General features: G+C 46.9%; 1 protein-coding gene across 1 annotated transcript; it reads right to left on the minus strand.

The window, feature by feature from the left end:
• Positions 1–1,159: 1,159 nt before the first annotated feature.
• LOC134434654 (olfactory receptor 14I1-like) lies at positions 1,160–2,089 on the minus strand. The gene has a single exon (XM_063183294.1). The coding sequence runs from the start codon at positions 2,087–2,089 to the stop codon at positions 1,160–1,162; it is 930 nt and encodes a 309-aa protein (XP_063039364.1).
• Between the last annotated feature and the right edge of the window lie 18,601 nt (positions 2,090–20,690).

The raw sequence follows: 20,690 nt of genomic DNA on the forward strand, positions 1-20,690 counted from the left end.
CAGGAAGAGTAAAGAAAGCAAAGGTGAAGAAAAGGAAATGCTCAGGGCAGTTTGGGGGTGGCTGCCAGGCAGTCCTGGCTCTGAGGAACAGCGTCTGCAGTGGGATAGGAAACTCCCAGCTGATGGGAACAAACTTTCTGGCTGAAAGCAGAGATAAGCACAAAGCTGTGTGGTTTCCCTGGTGTCCCCCAGCCCTTGCTGGCCCCAGGGGCTGATGGCATTTGTGCTCCCTCAGGTTCATGTCCCCACAGCAACAGCATGAGGGTGCTCCCCCTGCTCTGTGCAATGCAAACAGGAGCTGCTGAGCCAGTGCTGCCATGTCTGTGCCTGCAAGGATGGGGCACCTGTGTGAGCTGGGGACAGGCCAGGTATGCAGAGGGGGGATGTTGTTGGCAGCTCCATGAGGACGCTCTGGGACGCTGCCCTGGGCTGTCTAGCACACTGAGGATGGATCAGCCCCTGCTCTGCTGCTCCTTCCCGTCTGCCCCAGGGCCCTTGCAGAGCCCCAGCCATGCTGTTTGCCCCCAGCCTGCCCACGGCCAGCCTGGGGCTGTTCATGGGGCTTTTCTGTGCTGAGCATTGGCCTGGCCATGTTCTTGAGAGAGCCTGGGCATGGAGCCTGGAGCCCCCAGGCCCTGGCCTGGGCCGTCAGTGCTGCCCCAGCAGTGCCCATGGCCTGTCCCTGCTGCAGCCCCGGCACTGCCACCCCCAGGGCTGTGCCTGGCCCCGAGAGCACTCAGGCTCTGCAGCAACACCAGGGCCACCAGGGCAGCGGGGCAGGGCCACGGCAGCAGCACTGGCAACACCAAGTGCTGCTGCTGCTGGGCACAGCTGCTGTGGCAGCCCTTATCTGCCCCCAGCTCTGCACACAGACATTGCTGCTGCAGCTCCAGAGAAGGCAACAAAAGGGCATCTCTGCAGAAAACTGCTGGAAAATCCTTTATGTTCTTTAATGCCACTGAGAGCACAACCCCTCATTGACACAGTCTGTGGCCACAGGGAAGGTGGAGAGACACAAATGAGAAATGGCACAATTACATTTCTTTGTGGTTGATAATGAAAAAGTAAAACAAAGAACTAGAATTTTCAGAATGAAACCAACAAGAAATATCGCAGATAACTTTTATTACAAGTTTTTTCCAGAAAATTAGCTTTCAGTTTAATGTTTCTGAAAGCATCCAGTCACCAGTCTCCACACTGCAGCCTTGAGCTCCTGGTTCCTCAGGCTGTAGATGAGGGGGTTCAGGGCTGGAGGCAACACCGAGTACAGAACTGACAGGGCCAGATCCAGGGATGAGGAGGACATGGAGGGAGGCTTCAGGTGAGCAAATATGCCAGTGCTGACAAACAGAGAGACCACGGCCAGGTGAGGGAGGCAGGTGGAAAAGGCTTTGTGCCGTCCCTGCTCAGTGGGGATCCTCAGCACAGCCCTGAAGACCTGCACATAGGAGGAAACAATGGATACAAAACATCCAACTCCTAAACAGCCACTAAAAGCAAGAACCCCCTGTTCCCTGAGATAGGAGGAACAGGAGAGCTTGAGGATCTGGGGAATTTCACAGAAGAACTGGCCCAGGGCATTGCCATGGCACAGGGGCAGGGAAAATGTATTGGCTGTATACAGCAGAGCATAGAGAAAGGCACTGGCCCAGGCAGCTGCTGCCATGTGGGCACAAGCTCTGCTGCCCAGGAGGGTCCCATAGTGCGGGGGTTTGCAGATGGACACGTAGCGGTCGTAGCACATGACGGTCAGGAGGAAATACTCTGCTGAGATGAAGAACATAAAGAAAAAGAGCTGGGCAGCACATCCATAGTAGGAGATGTTCCTGGTGTCCCAGAGGGAATTGTGCATGGCTTTGGGGACAGTGGTGCAGATGGAGCCCAGGTCACTGAGGGCCAGGTTGAGCAGGAAGAAGAACATGGGCGTGTGCAGGTGGTGGCTGCAGGCTACGGCGCTGATGATGAGGCCGTTGCCCAGGAGGGCAGCCAGGGAGATGCCCAGCAAGAGGCAGAAGTGCAGGAGCTGCAGCTGCCGTGTGTCTGCCAATGCCAGCAGGAGGAAGTGCCTGATGGAGCTGCAGTTGGACATTTGCTGGAGCTGCACATGGGGACCTGTTCATGGATAAAGGGACATTCAAGAGTTAGAGGGGATACCTGCGACTGAAATCAAAGCCATTTTCCATTCATCCTCCTCTTTAACACAGACTGACATGCTTCTGTGTTTAAGGTTTCTCAGATTTCCTTTTTGAGCTCCTCCCACGTCTCTCCTGGTATTCTTGGATACCAGAAACCCTCAACATTCTTTTTGCATTCAGGCAGGATAGCAAGTTCTGTGAGGCAAAGTGATGGGAGGAGAATGAGGGGACATGGTCTGGCATTCTGATCTGTTCAGATTTTCTGTGAGCTTTAACCTCTCTCCGGTGGATGGTGATCACCTTCCCATACTTCCCCTAAAAAACCCCCAGGTACTGCTTAAAGAAGATGGATCCACCACAGCCCAGCTCCACATTTGTAGCCAAGGACTCACATTGCTGATTGCACCAACCCAGCAACATTTTCAGTGTCACAACATCTCTGTCTTTCCCCATCAATCTTATAACTCAGAGATGCTCTAGGACAGGTTTACACCCTGGAGTTAAGCTCCCAGCCTGGACTGAAATCTCAGAGAGTCTTCCAAGTGTCCTTATGATGGCATTGGATGAAGGGAGATGCAGCTCCTTCCCTGGCTGCACTGACAGCATTGCCCAGAGCCGGGCACTGGGGACAGCGTCACCCTGAGCCAGCTGTGCCCCCTGCCAGAGCCCCCAGTGCTGGGCAGCTGCTCCCAGTCCTGTGCTCTGCAGAGGGAACTGGGCCCAGGGCTGCAGAGCTGCCCCACGGCTCTGCTGCAGCTCTGCCTGCACAGGAGGGGCTGCACGCCTTGGAGCCCTGGCCCTGAGGGCACAGGCTGGGCTGGGGCACAGGAGGGAGGGGGCTTGTTCAGAGGGAGGGGCTGCACTGCAGGGGATCCTGTGGGCATCTCTAAACTCTCCCTGCCACAGCATTGCTGGGTTTTGTTTTCTCTCATTGCCTGATTTTCTCTCTGCTTCCTGGAGATTTCCCTGCTGGAGGTGTTTCCCTGTTCCTGATCTCCCCCTGCCCACAGACCCCAAATCTCTGTGCCCACTCCTTGGCCTGACTGAACCCTGCCTGTTTGCAGGGCACTGGCGGGAGGCAGGTTCTGTTTGCAGCTTGGAGAAAGGACAGCTCAGACTGAGCCTGAAGGTTAAGAGCAAAGGTGATGCTGCTGCTGTCCTTGGGCACAGTGGCTGAAAGCACATTAGGGATCTCCTGTGAACCTATTGATCACAAAAAGTAACAGTTTAGATGTCTCAGGCACTTGTCAAAATTCATATTAAATACCTCATAATCAACCTTTAATATTCATCCCCATTACCTTTCATTCAGCAATAGTAGGAAACTGTCTACATAGTCTTAGAAAGTTTCCTCATTTTTATCAAAATCCTTGACTTGGAAATATTCTATGACTGATCTGAACCCCTAAGCATGTCAGAGCTTCATGAGCATTTCACCTCCCCTGCACCAGAAATACTCAAGAGTTGTACTCACAGAGTCTGTAGGCAGTGGGATGTTCCAGCTTTAGGAGATGGCTCCAGGAGCTGCAGCTGCATTGTCCTGCAGCCAGAGGTTCCTGTGCCAAGGGCTGGCAATGATTCTGCTCCAGGCACTTTGCAGCACCTTCCCAGCCCTGACTGATTGAAGCTCTCTGTGCCTCTGTGCTGTGCCCAGGGTGGCTGCAGGCAGTGCCCCAGCCTAGCTGGGCTGGCAGAAGAGCTGCTCATCAAGAGAAATGTACTTTTGAAGCTCTGCTTGGTTCTGCAGCTCTACAGGAGCTGCCTCTGTGCCAGGAGCCCAGCCCAGCTCAGCAGCACAGACACAGCACAAGGATTTTAATGAGCCTCTGGGGCTTTGTGCTCAGGCCCTGAATATCAGTCCCTGAGAAGGAGCAGAATAAACCTCTCCAGAACTCCAAGTCAGAATCCAACTCCAAAGTTTCTTGAAGTTTTAATGGGTCTCACTGAGTGAGACGACAGAGAATGTGTCCCCAGACCCCAGGCAGAGCAGAGAACTGGAAGCAGTGATGACAGGTGGGGACAAAGAGAAGCCAAGTCTTGGTGCCCTGGGGCACAGCAGCAGGGTCTGTGCCACCAAGGGCTGTGAGGAGACACCTTGTCCTGAGGCTCTGGAGCCTCCTGGCACAGCCCCAGGCAGGCTGGGCACTGTCAGCCACTTGTCCTGCCATCAGCATCCCCCCCTAGCCCACATCCCAGTGGCCTCAAGGATCTGCTGGAAGGATTCCCTGGGCAGTCTTGGTCAGAAATGGCCCTAGGGGCTCCTTAATGGTCACAGAGTTTTTCAAAGGACTTAAGATTTGGCTTTTGCCTTGGAGTCTCTGAGAGGTTTATTGTAAACCTGGCCTCCAATTATCTGCTTTAATGAGTCCCCTGAGAGCCTTTGTCAGTAACAACACTCAGTGGGCTCATTATTGCCTCAAGGTACTTCAGGTATTTTAAGGTACTTGGTGTTTCACTCTTAATACAAACTCAATGATAAGTTTCTGCAATCATGGCCACAGTTTTCTGCTTTAATGAGTCCCTTGAGAACTCTGTACTGACATTCAGTGGGCCTCATCAATGATTTGAAATACTCAAGGTTTTTAAGGTACTTTGGAATTTCCTTTCCACACTGAATCTCTGAGAGCATTTAGTGCCATCCTGGCCTCCAATTCACTCCTCCAAGGAGTCCAGGAGGAGCCTGCATTGGGGATGGACCTCAGTGGGACCCATTCATGCTTTGAGACACTTTGAGTGTTTCCTCTGACTTTGACATCTGGAAAGGTTTGTGCAATCTCCTCTCATGCCCTGAGGTTCCAGGGCTCACCTCCAAATGCACCACAGGGCTCATTAGGATCAAACAAGTCCTGACAAACCATGGCTTTTCCTTGATTTCCCTCTGCTCTCATGCAGTTCATCAGGAAGTTCTCTGTAGTGGTTTTAGTTCACCAATATGAGATTTCTTAGCCAATGTATCAATTAGTCTGGTGGATTCAGTGCTGGCTAATTACCTGTGCACTCACTAGAATATTCTTACTTATTTTCTGCTGTGAGATAGAATTATGAGAAAGGCAAAGTGGGCTCAAAACTTTAAAAGGGTATAAAGAAAAGATTATTAATAGTAACTCAAAGAAAGAGAAATAAGAATCAGAACAAAACTTTTAGAATACTTCTCCTCTCTCTAAAACCTTTTCTTTGTTACTGACAATGTAATGAGACAAAACCTAAAGGTTTCAGTCAGTTTACCACTTCTATAAGAGCCTTTCTTCAGTTCTGTTGGGTAGAGGAGTCTTTCCCTCTATGGAGACTTCTCCATAAGAAAATAATTCTCTCATTGCTCTCAATTTCAGTGAATAGCAGCTGCCCGGCAAATCTGCAATTGTGAAGTCCCTCCTATTTTTTCCACAACTTTTCCCACAGCTGTGTTCATAGGCCATGTCTGCTTATGGGGTATTAGTTTAAAGATGAGCTGTTGAAGAGCAAAGGTCCTCTTCATCTATTTCTGAAATTATCTTCATCTCTGAATACAGAGATCTTCTTCTCTTCATGAGGGCACAGGGTCTCAACACTCTTCTCTCTTTCTCTGTCCAAACTTCTCATGCGATCACAGCTACTTCAACATTTGCTTACTTTAGCATAGAGGCCTGTCACATTAAGGCCTCCTGGCCAGGTAATAATAGACATTGACTCAATGATTCACAGAAGGCTGATCCATAATCTTTATTAAGAAACCCATACTTTTATACCCCAGTTTGATACATGTGGACTTAAATGGTCCTCCAATCCAAACATCATCACCATTGGCTAAATAAGAACCCACCCTTTGGTAAACAAATCTCCATAACACATTCAACTTGTTTAAAATACCAAGTGCAGCAAGTTAAGCTAAGAATTTTTTTCTTTTATTCTTATCTTCTCCAAAGGCTTTTCCAAAATAATGCCTGGAAAGTTGTGTTTCTCTCTGTGGCCAGAGAGCTGCTGCCATAGAAGGCTTTGCTGAACAAGTCATTTCCTCATACCTTTTAGTGCGTTATAGGGGAAAAGAGAGTCTGATGTATCAATTACATCCTTCTCCATAGCTTTACAAGAGGATTTCAGCCCCAAGATCAGGACATCTCCTCATCCCTCCCATCTGGGACGCAACTTCGTCTTCAATGACCTTGGTGTCTTCATATTGCTCCTCTATGAGCCTGCACTTTGTCCTTTTCTCTCACTCGAGGGAGGATGGAAGCACTGAAAGAGTTCGTATCTCACCCAGGGCCTGTAGCTGGTTCCGTGACCCCGGCCGGGCTCAGTGCTTGCAGCTGGAGCTGTTTTACGATGGAGGTTTCTGCAGCAGCTGCGCTGGGGCTGTGTCAGGATGGGCCACGCTGGGGGAGGGCCAGGATCTCAGCAGCCAGGCCAGAGCACAGCAGCAGCATGGCCAGGGCCGATGGCTTCTCCTCCCCCTGCCCGGGGCTTACCGGTGAACCCCAACAGTGGCAGAATCTTGGCCAAGCCGGCCTGGCCCGGGGCTGCTTCTGGGGCCTGGCAGATCCTGGCTGGGGCTGGGCTGGCAGCAGGGCAGGGCTCAGCAGTGCCCAGTTGTTGCCAACTGCAGCCATGGCCCGGCCCGGCCTCGGCCCCACAGCCTCCCCTGCCCTGCCCGGCAGCCGATGGGGCCTGGTGGGGTCCCTGGTGTGAGATGCAAAGCTGTGTTTCGTGTCAGGTACAAACAAGTGACGTGTGTATTTGTGAATGCAAAATTTGTGGACCCCGACAATGGGAGAGCTGTGAATTCTAATAATAACTGAGGAAAATAAAGCATGGAAAAAGGCCTTTGAACCTATCTTTTGTTTGCAATTAACCCTGGTTGATTTAGGAGCATTGGAATTAAGGTGTTAAAGATGTTGCTTTTTCCTTGCATTTAATCCATAACAAGCTCTGCAATAATAACCTTTTGAAGGATAATTTTAGAATATTACTTGTATCCTTGAAACTATAGCTTTGGAATATATATAAAGGAAATATGCTTATCTCACACCTTATTGAAGCAGAGAAAAACAGCTTGAGAAAGGAAGATGAACATCACCTCAAGGATTTATGGCTTAGACCAAAGGTAAGCAAGACATCACTGTTATTAGATTTATAGTCTTGGCAATTAAAAGGTGGACACACATCTGGGGAGCTGGACCCCACAAGATGGGATTCGTCTTTCTTCTTTTGGAAACTGGACCACCACCATCTGGGAATACTCTTTTGAGAATACATCCTGAGAAATTAAAATCAAAATTGTGATGTAATAATGTGGAATAAAAATTGCTGATGAGTGAAAAAAATTGGAAATAGAAACTGCTGAAAAACCTGGTGAGTACCCTTATAAATACCTGTAAGCCTCAACTATCAGTGTGCAGTTGGAGGGAAAACTTCCCCCATTGTACCCAGCACTGTATTGCTCATACTTTACCATATTAAATAATAAATTGATTGCTGCTTGAGTATCGGCCTAGTCAAGCTTCTTATTTATAACACTGTTAGCTGTGCTCTTCTATGGGCTGGCCATGGCACTTGGTAATTCATATGCTGTCGTGCTGTGAACTGAATTCACACCTTATATGAAATAAACAGGGCCAGGAGACTTCTTCTCCTTTTTAATGCCTTTATTATAAGTGATCAGCTCAGGATTGGGCAGTGCGGACGGGTCTGCAGCTTCCCGTAGTCTCTCCCAGGGCGATTCCAAGAAGGAGGATATGCGCAGCTTTATCCATTAGGGGCAGAGCTGGGGATCAGGTCCTCGTGGGAGCCTTTTAGGGTGTGGTGATGCCTCCCGATGTTACTTTTGCTGGCTGTCCTAGCCGGCCCTCAGCGCCGGGGATGACTCCCTTGCTCAGGGCAAGAGAGGCTCCGAAGGTGTTCAGCATCTCTGCAGGCCCAGCACTCCGCTCCTCTTGTCCAGACATCACTCCAATCTCTCAACTCTTAGGTGGCTCATTGTTTTTGGGGTTTCTCCGTGCATTTGGAATAGGGGTCCCACACAGCATGCTGGTCCTTAGAGTTATTTTGCATATCCCTCCCCTCCAAAATCTCTTCTCCTCACTGTTCGGGAGGTACCCCACCCTTCACTGTCTCAGACAAGGGCCATTAACTCACCCCAGCCAGGGCTTTTACTGATACCAAAACAACTATTAACAACAACGACCCGTAATTACCATAACACAAGTAGCAGCCCAGCAGCAACAGTGGTAACCTTTTTCTCACAAAAATAAATTAACAGAATTTTTTGTTCATAACAGTCCCCCCTCTTTTTCTTTGATCGAGCTTAAATTTTAAGCTCGCATCAACTTAAAATTTTGGACTCATGGGCTTCATATTTAATTTTTCAAATTGACTATAAATTTCTTCTGCACTTTGGTAATCATGGTTACATAACTTTGTTACTTTCCTTGGTTTCCTTAGGTTGGTCTGCACGGCAAATACTATTTTAATGAAACAGATAAATAAGCATAGTAAAAAGAGCAATCCTCCAAGTATACACACAGTGAGAAAAACTACCTTTTCCCATACATCCTTTTTGAAAATCTCCAGGTTCTCCCACCAACTGGAATCAAGTGTAGGAGTTTGTTCTTGATTATTTACACATGCTAATTTTTTATTTCATTTGAAATGTTTCTAATAATTGCATTCTTTATTTTTAATACTGCCTGGAGCCTGATGACTTTGTTTAACATAAATATTGGGGTCTGAACGTGTCCTTTACAATTTTGAATTTCCTCAATTTCTATTTCACTTTGCTTATTCTGTTTAATTTCTCCCAAATCATTATATATAGGAAATCCTAAACTTGATCCAGTTTCTTTGGGTAATAAGAAGAAAATTGGTTTTATCATTCTAGCGGTGCATCTGCCAGACCTGACAATTTGGTGTGTGCTGTGTTATCAGAGACTAAACCTTGTGGTTTCAAGCTCCCATGAAACGTGTTTTCAGCTTCTGTTGGGCATTCCCAACATATACACAGTTCTTTCATTTTCCAAAAGGGGTTTATCTCTTTTTCAGTACACTCATGACATTCATAAACTTCTTGGTGATCACACTTGTCTCTTTCTTTTTTTTTCAACAGACTCTAATTTGTTTGGATCTCTTGGGATCCACTGGGTGGCTGAATACTCCACTGCTAAATACTTGTTACAAACAATTTTTCTTACCCTTTTCACCATTTCTTTTCTTTTTACTAGATCTACTGAGCTTGTTTCAGCAGCATCACATTCAAAGCACAACCAGGCTTCCCCTATAGGGCACTTTTCAGGGAGTGGCTGCCTAAAAGTGGCAATGTTGTGTGCTATCCAATACATTCTCTTATTTTTCTGATAAAGGACCAATTGGGAGAGGTTAACACAGTTAGGGTTAGAATTGATGGGGACTCTAGACCAGGAGCTCACTTGCTCCTCATAGAGGAGTTGGTAGCATTCATTGCACGGCTCAGCTGGGCTCCCCAGAGCACCACCAGCAATCAGAGCCATCAGGACTACCCTTCCCAAGAGTCCGGTATGGGTCATGTTGCACAGCCTGCCCACCCGGCCTTGCCTCTTGGGGAATTTTACTGAGAAGAAGCTTCCAAGCTCTTTAGAGTCCCTTCTGCCTGCTTCTCTGGTTAAACCTCTCTTGGTCTGTTCCCTACCAATTTTGGTTTCCCCTCCCAGGGGAGTGCTCTGTAGAGGATTAGCCTGGAGTCTTTAGAATTAACTTGGGGAACTTAACTGTAATTACTTATTCACACTCTTAAATTTTTTACCAACATAGTTTACACAGAATCATCTTGAAACATTTTAAGCAATGTTAGAACTCTGATACCAATTATTTTCCCATACAGTTCAGTCTTTTTGAGTCTTCCTTCTGAGAGTCAACTTTAAATCACAGTATACTCAGCTGAATTAGCTTGTGATGTGGTTGAATCCTTATCCAGTGCCCGGGGGTGAGAGTGGTGTGGACTCTGGCCCAATGCCAGAAGGAAAAACTGGGAGTCTGGCCCAATTCCAGAAGGAGAGTGAGGTGCAGTCCGGTCCAATGCCAGAGGGAGAATGGGGTGGAGTCCAGTCCAATGCCAGAATGCCAGAGGGAATAAAACTGATGCTGAATCCTGGTCCAATGCCAGGAGGTGAGAGTGATGTGAGTCCAACCTCTTTCTTTTGGTCTGCACAGTCGAATTAGTAATGAAGAGTACCTGAAACAGGCTTTCAAACATAAGCATTAATGGTCTGCTATTTTATGATTTTTTTCAAAACTCAGTTTCTCGGTTCAATGTTATTGGTTAACTTCTCCATAGCTTGTATGTTTCTCTTATCAACTTCTGCACACTCTGAATTTTGCAGGGAGTTGTATTTCGGTTAGCTAACTTAACTCCCAGAGTGCTTTTATTCTCTTATTTTTCTGTGTATTTAATTCACTGGTTTTCTGTTCTGTTTTCAAGATCTTATTTATTTATCTCTTTCTTCTGTTTCTTACTTTCACTTACAGCTTAAATACTACTTTTCTTTCAACCCCTTACACTTAATTTTTTTTTTTTTCTTACACCATTCTTCTACACAATACTCTCCCCTCTAAGGAGATGTGGTAAAACTTGTAATGCACAATCTACATTACCTCTATTCTAATTCATCTATATTCACTGTCTTTTATTTCTCATTCACTATTACACATTCCTTCGCACCCTCAAGACACAAACTGGATCATTATTGCTAGAAAATCACGGGTCCCTGTAGCCCCCCCTCACCTTGGGGTAGGCCCACAGGTCTCAGTATCTCTGGGCCTCCTGGAAGGGCCCTGACTCTGGTTGCCTCTGGTGCACATTCACCTGTGAGGCTGTCTGTGTGTCACTCACACTCTTACAGCTACGGCTCCCTCACACATCTGGGGAGCACTAGTCTGGTTTGCAGGTCACACACACACACATTTCAGCCACAGCCCCCACCCACCTGGGGGACACAAGCCTGGTTTGCAGGTCACACACACACTTCCACTGCCCCCTTCCCACCTGCCCAGGAAGTTGAGGCTGACTTTGTAACTCACTCTCACACACAACAAGAAAACAATAAGGTACCTTTTATTTTCACATTTCTTATTACATATTTAGTGTTACTGGCCAGTTTTGGTGCTATTGGATATCCTTTCTACCTAGCTGTTTTTGTCTAACTTCAGATGTTTTTTCACTGTACTATACTTTTCAGTACTTTGTTGAGACAGGACTTATCTGTTCCTGTATCTACTCAAAAATTCTAATTCTTCATTTAGGGGTCCCACCTCAAAGTTTACCAAGGGCTCTTCTAGATGTTGCATCGGGTCCCCTAAAGGGTAAAGCCTCTGACCCTCTAATCGTCACCTCTAAGGATCTTCCCTAAATTATCTTGTTCCCTGGCTACTGCCGCATCTGAGACTGAGCTTTCTACAAAACCTCCTGACGTGTCCTGCCTTTCCACAGTAATAGCAATGTCGTTCTCTCAAACGGACTTGAGGTCTCTCCATCCCTCTTGTACCTGACAGTACTGACCTATCCTTGCCTCCTCCTGGTGGTGGACCTGCCCACCCCACACTTTCTCCAGCTACAGCAACCATGATCCTAGCCTTGGCCTTTGCTTTTTCTTCGTCCCTCCTTAAATGCACCTTCAATGCTTCTCTCAATAACTCATTGATATCCTTCTCTTGCCAATCTTCAATCTTTTCCAGTTTTCTCCATACATCTGGCCAAGATTTGGTAACAAATTGGACTTTTGGTAGCATGTGTCCTTCTGGGGTGTCTGGGTCTATTCTAGAGTACAACTTGAAGTTCCGCTTTAGGCGATTATGACAAGCTGCAGGAGCTTCATCCTTCTCTTGTGCACTCTCAAATGCCAATTGGGTGTTAGTTTCTTTGGGAACTGACTCTTTGATCCCCCGTATTAGCAAAGACCTGTATACCATCATGGCCTTCCTCCCCTCTTCCTGGTTAGGGTTCCAGCTGGGATCCGTTAGTGGCAATTTCTGTTCACCTGTTGGCACCTGGGGTCCTGGACTGTTATCTTCCTCCCAAATTCTTATGCCAGCCGCCCTAATCATCTGGACCTCTTCTGGGGAAAATAATATACTCAGGATGGAATTCATCTCCCCTCAAGTGTAGATAATTGGACCTAAAACTTGATCCACTTGGTTGGCTATGCCCACTGGGTCCTCAACTAAATGCCCCAACTCTTTCTTGAATCCTCTCACCTCAGAAGCAGTTAGGGGAGCATTCACAAAGCCAACCCCTCCCGCTACTCCTCCCATAGGAACTTCTCTGAGGGGAAAGAGTCTCTCAGCCTTAGAGGTCTTGGATCTGGTGCTACAGTATGGCCCATATTCAGATGCCAAACTAGTTTGAGGGATATCTGGGTTACCCTGAACTTTCTGCACATCAGCAGGTGTATTTGCTGATAGCTGTTTATCGGGTGAGGAGGCATTTGTGTCCCAACTAGGAGGAGGTAAAGTGACAGCAACAGGAGGGGGAGAAGAGCCTGAGTGGATATTAAGTGGAGCTGGAGAAGGGGTGGAGAATGCAGCAGGTGGAGTAGGCACTTGTGGTGGTGCAGAAGGAACTGGAGGAGCTGAAGGTGGTGAGGGAGTGGTTACTGGGGGAGATACTGGGTTTATCACAGGGGAAGCTGAAGAGGTAGGAGGAGGAATTTGAGCAGGTGGTAATGAGATGGCAGCCGGGGGAAGAACCGGACCTGGCATTTGAGGTGCTTGAAGAAGAGGATTATAAGGTGGAGGGGCAGAAGGAGGCAAATAATCCAGGGGGTCCCATCTTTTACTAGTCCTATCATCCCCTCCTTCATTTCCCTCTTTCTTCCTCTGTACCTTACAAATTCGCACCCCTTCATCCCCAATAGCGTTCGTTAACCAGCAAGATACATACAGTAATTGCTCCGGATCAGTATCTCCTCGAGCTGTCAGATAATGATTTTGTTGTTGGCACATCCACTTATCCTTTGTCCCACACCAAGGCCATCCTCCTTGCACCTCTAATTCCGGCCAGACTTCTACACAATAGTGAATCATTTTCACTTTATCTAATTGCTCTGTGGCCTCTATAGAATTCCATTTCTCTAACAGTTCTTCTAAAGGTCTATTGGGAGGTATATTCCTCAGTCTCTTGTCGGTCTTCTTACTATTACACCCTCCCATTTTTCAGATCTCAACAGTAAAAAATCCCAAAGGTGCCTCTACTGACAGGTAATTTCAAAAAAACCCTTTTGTTTGAGGAGCTTCAGCCTCCTCCAACGAACTTCAAATTTTTGCCTGATGGTCAGGACTTTATACTGAAACAACTGCCCAATCTCTTGATTGCCCAGCTTTCCTAACATCAGAACTTACATCTATCAGGACTTGAACACACGAAACCTCAGCCTAAGAATCCAAGTCGCGCCTGACTCCCTCAGTCAGGAAAAACAACTGCCTGATTTTTAGTTTGCCTAACCTGCCAAGTTTTAGGCTTCACCTTATCAGGACTTAAAAACAAACCGCAGCCTCCTTTGCTTGGATTTGTGCCTGACCCCTTTGTCAGGACTTACTTTACCTGCAGGGCTTGTGAGCTTACCCGAATCCTTCTCGGGACTTACAATCTTACCTGAATCTTTCTTGGGACTTACAATCTGCCTGACTTCCCTCTGTCAGGACTTACTTTGGGTGCATACCACTCATACAACTATTCCCTCCACATGCCCGGTGAGGGGGGCCCTCTTTCCCCCTTAGGAGACGACTCACTCACGCTAATTCCACACACTTTCCCCCCTTCCTAGCCGGCCCCTTCGCAGGGGTATGGAAACGTGGTACTGAGGGGCTACTCTCACTCCGAAGGTCCGGCTACAGACCTTAGTCTCACTCACACACACATGCGCACATCTCCCACTCCTGCCACCGGATTTCTCACCAGTCCGGTGCTCCAGTGCTCCTCTGCGCCACTGGTTCTGAGCCGATCTCTCTGGTCCTGACAGCCAGATGTCCTGGAGGTCCAAGATGGCCAGTCCTGGTGTCCTCTTCTGGCGTGGCTATCCCGGAAGAGCACCCCAGCTGAAATAAACAGGGGCAAGGAGACTTTTTCTCCTTTTAATGCCTTTATTAAAAGTGATCAGTTCAGGATTGGGCAGCTCGGACGAGTCTGCAGCTTCCTGTCGTCTCTCCCAGGGCGACTAGGAGGAGGAGGGTATTTGCAGCTTTGTCCACTAGGGGCAGAGCTGGAGGTTCGGTCCTCGTGGGAGCCTTTAGGGTGTGGTGACCCATTCCAATGTTGAATTGGTCCCCGTCTCGCCCCCTCCAAGATTCGGCGTGGGGCCTCTTGAACACAGGGTGAGGAAAAATGAAGGTTTTCAGCCTGTCTGCAGGCCTAGCGCTCTGCTCCTCATATCCAGACATCACTCTAACTTCTCAACTCTGCATTGGCTCGTTGTTTTGGGGTTTTCTCAGTACATTTGGAGCAGTAGTTCCCCACAGCACGCTGGTCCTGGAGTCACTTTGCATAGTCCCCCCCCCCCCCCCCACCGGTCTCTTCACTATTTTGGGGAAAAGTACAACTTAGCCTCGGGCAAGGCTCTGCTAATACAAAAGGAGCAATTAGCCACAATGACCTGTGATTACAATAACAAAACAAGCCAAACTTCAGCAGCAACAGTGATCTGGCTGATTTTTGTAACCTTTTCTCACAAAAATTTAGCAGAATTTTTGTTCTTAACACTGGGCCCCATGGAACCAAGGGACCATTGTGACACTGTGGGGTCCTGTGACACCAAGGGACCATTGTGACACTGTTGGGCCCTGTGACACTAAGGGACCATTGTGATACTGTGAGGCCTCATAGAATAAGCAAAGCATTGTGACACTGTGAGGCCTCATGGAACAAGTCAGACCATTGTGACCCTGGGGAGCCTCACAGAATCAAGAGGACCAATGTGATACTGTGGGGCCTCATGAAACCAAGAGGCCTTTGTGACACTGCAGGGCTGCATGGAACCAAAGGCCCATTGTGACATTGCAGGGCCTTGTGTCATCAGGGGTCCGTTGTGAAACTGTGGAGCCAAAGGAGACTATTGTGGACCAAAGCTCCAGGGTGACACAGAGGGGTCTCCAGTCATCAATGGTCCATTGTGACACTGCAGGGCTTTATGAAACCTAGGGGCCATTGTGACATTATGGGACCCCATCGAAACTAGGGACAAGTGTGACAATGCAGGTCTTCTTGTAATTGAGTGCACCATTATGACACTGCAGGGTATGAATCCAAGACACCATTGTGACTATGGGGGATCATAAAACCAAGGGGACACAGAACAAGTCTGGCTGATTTAACCCCCCATGGACTGCCTGACTTGTCTACCTGATCTTGGCATGTTGAGAGTCACTTCTCATCTGCCTAAACACTGGGGCTCCATGCTTTCCTTCCCAATGGAAAAGAACTGTCCTTCTCCAGGAACCCATGGGCAGAACTGGGATATCACCTCAAAATTCCTTATGTGTAGGGATTGTTCCCATAGGAATATTGCCAGGACAAGTCTGGCTGGCAGTGGTTTCACAAGAGTCACCTCCCATTTGTCCCCAAAACATTGGGGAAGGCTCCGTACTTTCCTTCCTATGGGAAAGAGCTGTTCTGCTTCTCCACGCACACATGGCTGAGATTGGGGTTTCACCTCAAAAATTCCCTAAATCCAAAGTCTGCTCCCAGACAAAATCTGCCATTCCTAACAAGTCTGGCTGGCCTTGGCCTAGTGAGGCTCTCGCCTGCCTTGCAAACACTGGAGCTCTGTGCTTTCCTTCCTATGGAAAAGAACTGTCCTTTTCATCTAGGTGCCCATGGCCAGAACTGGGGTTACACTTCCAACATTCCCTATTGTGACAGACTGGAGGAGATTGTTGGGTTTAAACATTTTGTGTGGGGGGGAGGAAGGGGCAGGTCCAGCCTTGCCCTGCCCTGGGACCCCAATCCCCCCAGAGCCTCTATCCCAGCCCAGAAGTGTCTGCCAGTCCCTGGCACAGCACAGGCAATGCTCCACAGCCACCTCTGCAGCCCCAGCCCAGCTCCTGAGGGACCAAATGAGCCCAAGCTCCACCTGGGGGAAGGGCCCAGGAAGACCAAGGGGTATTTAAGGCTGACCACAAGGCAAGCACACATCTTGACCCTACCTCCTCTTGGAATTTCCACCTGAACAGTGCTGGAATCCAGGAGTTGGTAGCTGTGTATGTCCTTCTCTAAATCTTTCTTTGTCTTCTTCTTATAACCTCTTCTTGCAAATTTTGAGTAACTTTAAATTGAACAAGCTACGAGTTTGTGAAGTTAAATGGGCCAATTTAATGCTTTGAGAAGTGTTTTGTGTTGATTGAATGTCATATTAAACCATTTGCCAAAGTTTCTCTTCGTTTCTAAAGGTGCCACTAAAGGCAGTTTGGTTGTTTTGACCTCTTGATGATCTCGTCAGTATTTTTCCAGTGAGTCTAACTCAGAGGACACAAACAATTGTAATTCCTTTTAAATGTCTCCTTGAGTGAGTTGTTTGGGGGATATGGGTCAGGGCTTGTCTGTCCTGCTTGGCATAGCCCAGGCAGGGCTTTCCCAGCCACATTCCACACTCCATTTCCCAGCTGGAGCCGCTGCTGCCTCTGAGTTGTGCTGCCCCAGCCACAGGGATGCTCTCCTTGTCTGCCCATTCCCCCACGGTCTCTGGGCAGGCATGGCCTCAGTGGGGCTGCTGACATCCTCAGCAACTTGGAGGCTGCTGCTGAATTTTCCTGCTCCAGAGGCTTGTTAAGCCTTCAGCTCTTGAGTGCAGGAATTCAGTGTCCCAGGGCTCATTAATATTCACAACACCTTAACAAGCCAAGCCTCTGGGGGTAATTTGATTTTAATTTTCAAATTGTTGGTGGTTAGGTAGATCTCAGTAGTGATTCAAAGTGAATACATGATATTTAAAAAGACGGTGAGAAAAGATTTTTTTAGATCCTGTTTTGTTTTCCTGTTAATTTATTGATATGTGCAATCTCCAGCTGAACCTGAATCCAAGGACCTCCTCATGCCAGTTTGAATAGATATGAAAATCAAGACCCTTCATGGCTGACAATCAATCAGACTCTGTCCCTACCCCCACCCCACCATTTCCCCCATCCAAGCCCTGGCACTCAGAGCAGCCTTGTGCAAATCTGAGCTCCCTCCAGCCCAGGCTGCACCTGCAGCTTTCAGCTCCTTGGCTCCAACTCCCACCTGCTTTCCTTGGAGAAGGACATGCCCGAGACAAAGAGGGATGTTCATTTCTTGTCAGCCAACAAAGCTGTTGAAGTGAGGGGAGAACGACCATCCTGTGATGCATCGAACTCGATTTATTGATCGATCAGTCAGCTTAAATAATAGTGTTAACGAACTTCATGCATATTCCGAAATACAGGTTTATGATAGGCTAACAGAGAAAACTCTAACCACACCTTTTGTTTTACTACACCGTTGATTGTTTACACAAAACAAAACCAGTGTTCTCACTGTGATACGAACGGTTCCCAAAACTTCCACATCTGTCCTCAGGGTGCCATCTTTTCCCAGAGAGAGTGTTACACTTGTTATGAGAAGACTGCCTGAGAACTTTATTGTTTATACAATGATGCCTGAAAGAGTCTAATTGTTTATAGAAGTCAGGCTGGGAACTGCTTCACAGCTACCTGTTACTTTTCTCTCAGTTTCATGGCTTCATGGCCTTTTTCTTCAAGCCATGCCTGAACTAAACTCTCCACACTTCCCCTGCTTTTTTCTTTAGGAGAAAGGAGGTTAGTTTGCCAGGTATTCTCTATCATCCTACTAACCATCTTTTGGATACAGCTACAGAAACAAGGTAATATAAGTAAAAGTAATAAGAGTACCCCTAATATCCCTATAGCATATGTTATAAGGTTTCTTAGCCAGGGTCCCAATCCGAAACTTTTCAGCCATTCATCAATACCCAATCCTTCTTCTTCCTTAAGTTTGTTAAAACCTAGCCGTAGCTCTTTTAACTTAGCATGAATAGATACAGAATGATCAGATAAGTTCATGCAACACATTCCTTCAAACTCTTCACACCCATGGCCTTGTGCTAATAATAAGAAATCTATAGCAGCTCTATTTTGTAGAACAGCGTGATTAACACTTTGTACATCTGAAGTTAACATATCTAATATCTGTGAAGTTTTATTCAGTTCACACTTAGCCCAACACCCTATTTGTTTTGCTAGAGTCAATGCTTTGCTGGCAGCACCCCATGGTAGGAAAGCTGAAACCATCACTTGCTTAAATTTACTCCAGAACCACGGATCTCCTATTTGACTACAGTCTAAATTATGTAAGCTACGCTTTTGCCTGCTTATCTTACGGCTTAATTGCATTAGCACAGATATATTAGGGTGGAATAAAGATAACTTGCCTAAATAACAAGGTCCACCCTGAGGCTGGGCAGGTATACCATTCCAGGCTCTATCTCCGCAAATTAGAAATATACCCGTAGGTAATTTCTTAGGTGTTATGATGCTAGAGCCTTTACAATGATTGTAGAGTTGTTTAGACACTATGTTTGGCTTTAGGGCTGAATCCAGGGTAGCCCACGTTTGTGTATGTGGATTCATCTTTTGAGGATTAGAATAATCAAAGCTAAACCACCCACCGTCGGAAGTGCTGGTCATGCTAGCATTTGCACTCCCGAAAAGCTCCAATTCCTCAGGTGGAGAATGCAAAGGAATATTAAGTGATTGAATTAACAGGCATTGACGGTAGCCGTCACTCTGACTGGCAGTATACCCTTTAGGCAATTTAATATTTACCATACTGCGCATACATAAGGCACGGTTATTAATAAAACTGCAGAATTCTTGAGGAGACCATACTGGAAGTCCTACCAAACATGTTCGAAAGGGGTTAGTAACTCCTCCAATGCTGAGACAAAGCGATGTCTGATTAATCTGCCTAGCAAGTGTTAACCATACATTATCTCTAGATTGACTAAAATGTGTTACTTTTAATTCTTCAGCTACCACTACACCAAGTAATATAATAAAAGGAAACCTCATTTTTCTGGTTTTACTTTGACCTTCTTCTTCTTATCAGTTTTTAACCTTACTGTTCCCGAGGCCCGAAGACCACACCTTTGTAACCTTCTAATGCAGTTGTCTAATGCCTGATTGGGATCTCCTTTTATAGGCCCTACAATGGAATGTTGTGTTAAAGGCACCAGTTTTCTACACCTTACAGAGGTAATATATAATGCACTTTGAGCTTTAACCCTTTTCAAAATACACTGTACCTCCCACCGATAATAAGCCAAGATTTTCTGCTCATGTGACTCATAAAGAGCTAAAGCTGAGGCAGTGTTTAGTCCTGTTTCATTCCGTAGTGCCCACTCCCAATTATGTTCCCAGTTATGTTCATAATTACAGGTATTACACCATAAATGAAAAAGTGACAACTGATCCACCCAAAAAGTCCTGTCACAACCCCCACAACACAGTGCAACCCAAGCAGCACAATGTGGGCTGTGACATTCAAGGCAGTTCTCTTTTGCCGGTCCTTTTATATGGAAAGATGATAATGATTCAATAATGTCAATCAGTTCCCTGGTTGTCCGGCAACTGCGTGTTATGGCCCTGTCGATCGCCTTTGAGTGTCCCTTCAGTTGAAGCAGTAGTGGTCTCAGGATCAGGAACAGCTTCTTCTCCAGACGGTCCTTGTCCTCTTCTGTGAGTTGATCCACCAGGCGCTGCATCAAGAACAGGTTTAGTCCACTTGGCAGGTACCCACAATGCTCCTGTAGGGGTGGAAATACAAACATATCCCCTTCCCCAGAACAGGACCTTAGCAGGATCCTTCCATAGCCCTGTCTTGGGGTCTCGGTATTTTACCCATACCTCTTTTTCCTGCTCACCAGTTTCTGGTGGCTTATAGTGTAGTTCTGCTGGGGGCTGCCCTACATCACCAAACACACACAAATGATTGATCACAAATAAGCTTTTTAGTAATCTGGAGTGGGGGTCAGTCACCTCTTCCTGTTTGGCTAAATACTTCTTTAAGGTACCATGTGCCCTTTCAATGATGGACTGCCCTGTTGGGGAATTAGGAATACCTGTAACATGTTCAATCCCCCAATTTCTAAAGAATTTCCCTATTCTATGACTAGTATAGGCAGAACCATTATCTGTTTTAATTCTTTTTGGTGTACCCATCACTGCAAAGCAACTGTACAGATGTCTCTCTACATGTATAGCTTTTTCTCCTTGTTATGGTTTGGGCCTGGCAAAGCCAGAGCCCCCATGAGGACACCTTCTCCCCGGTGTCTGCTGCGAGATGTGACCAGGAATAAACAAAGCAGGCTCCAACTTCAACATACAGAAAAGTTTATTAACTAAGCTACATACAAACAATTACTAAACTACAAACAAACACTAAACTACACATACACAAAGAAAAAAAAAAAAAATCACAAGGAGAATGAAAACTACACAGAAACACTTCCCCCTCCTCCTCTCTTATCACTCGTCTAGGAAGGGTTAATGTTCTGTAAGGCCTTCATTGTCCAAAAAAGGGTTAAAAAACTC

The sequence above is a fragment of the Melospiza melodia genome, unplaced genomic scaffold (assembly GCF_035770615.1).
Source record: "Melospiza melodia melodia isolate bMelMel2 unplaced genomic scaffold, bMelMel2.pri scaffold_45, whole genome shotgun sequence".
In the NCBI taxonomy this organism is placed as follows: Eukaryota; Metazoa; Chordata; class Aves; order Passeriformes; family Passerellidae; genus Melospiza; species Melospiza melodia.

Bases quoted from the DNA above. Each gene is read 5' to 3' on its own strand.
- LOC134434654 (XM_063183294.1), bottom strand. From the start codon at position 2,089: ATGTCCAACTGCAGCTCCATCAGGCACTTCCTCCTGCTGGCATTGGCA.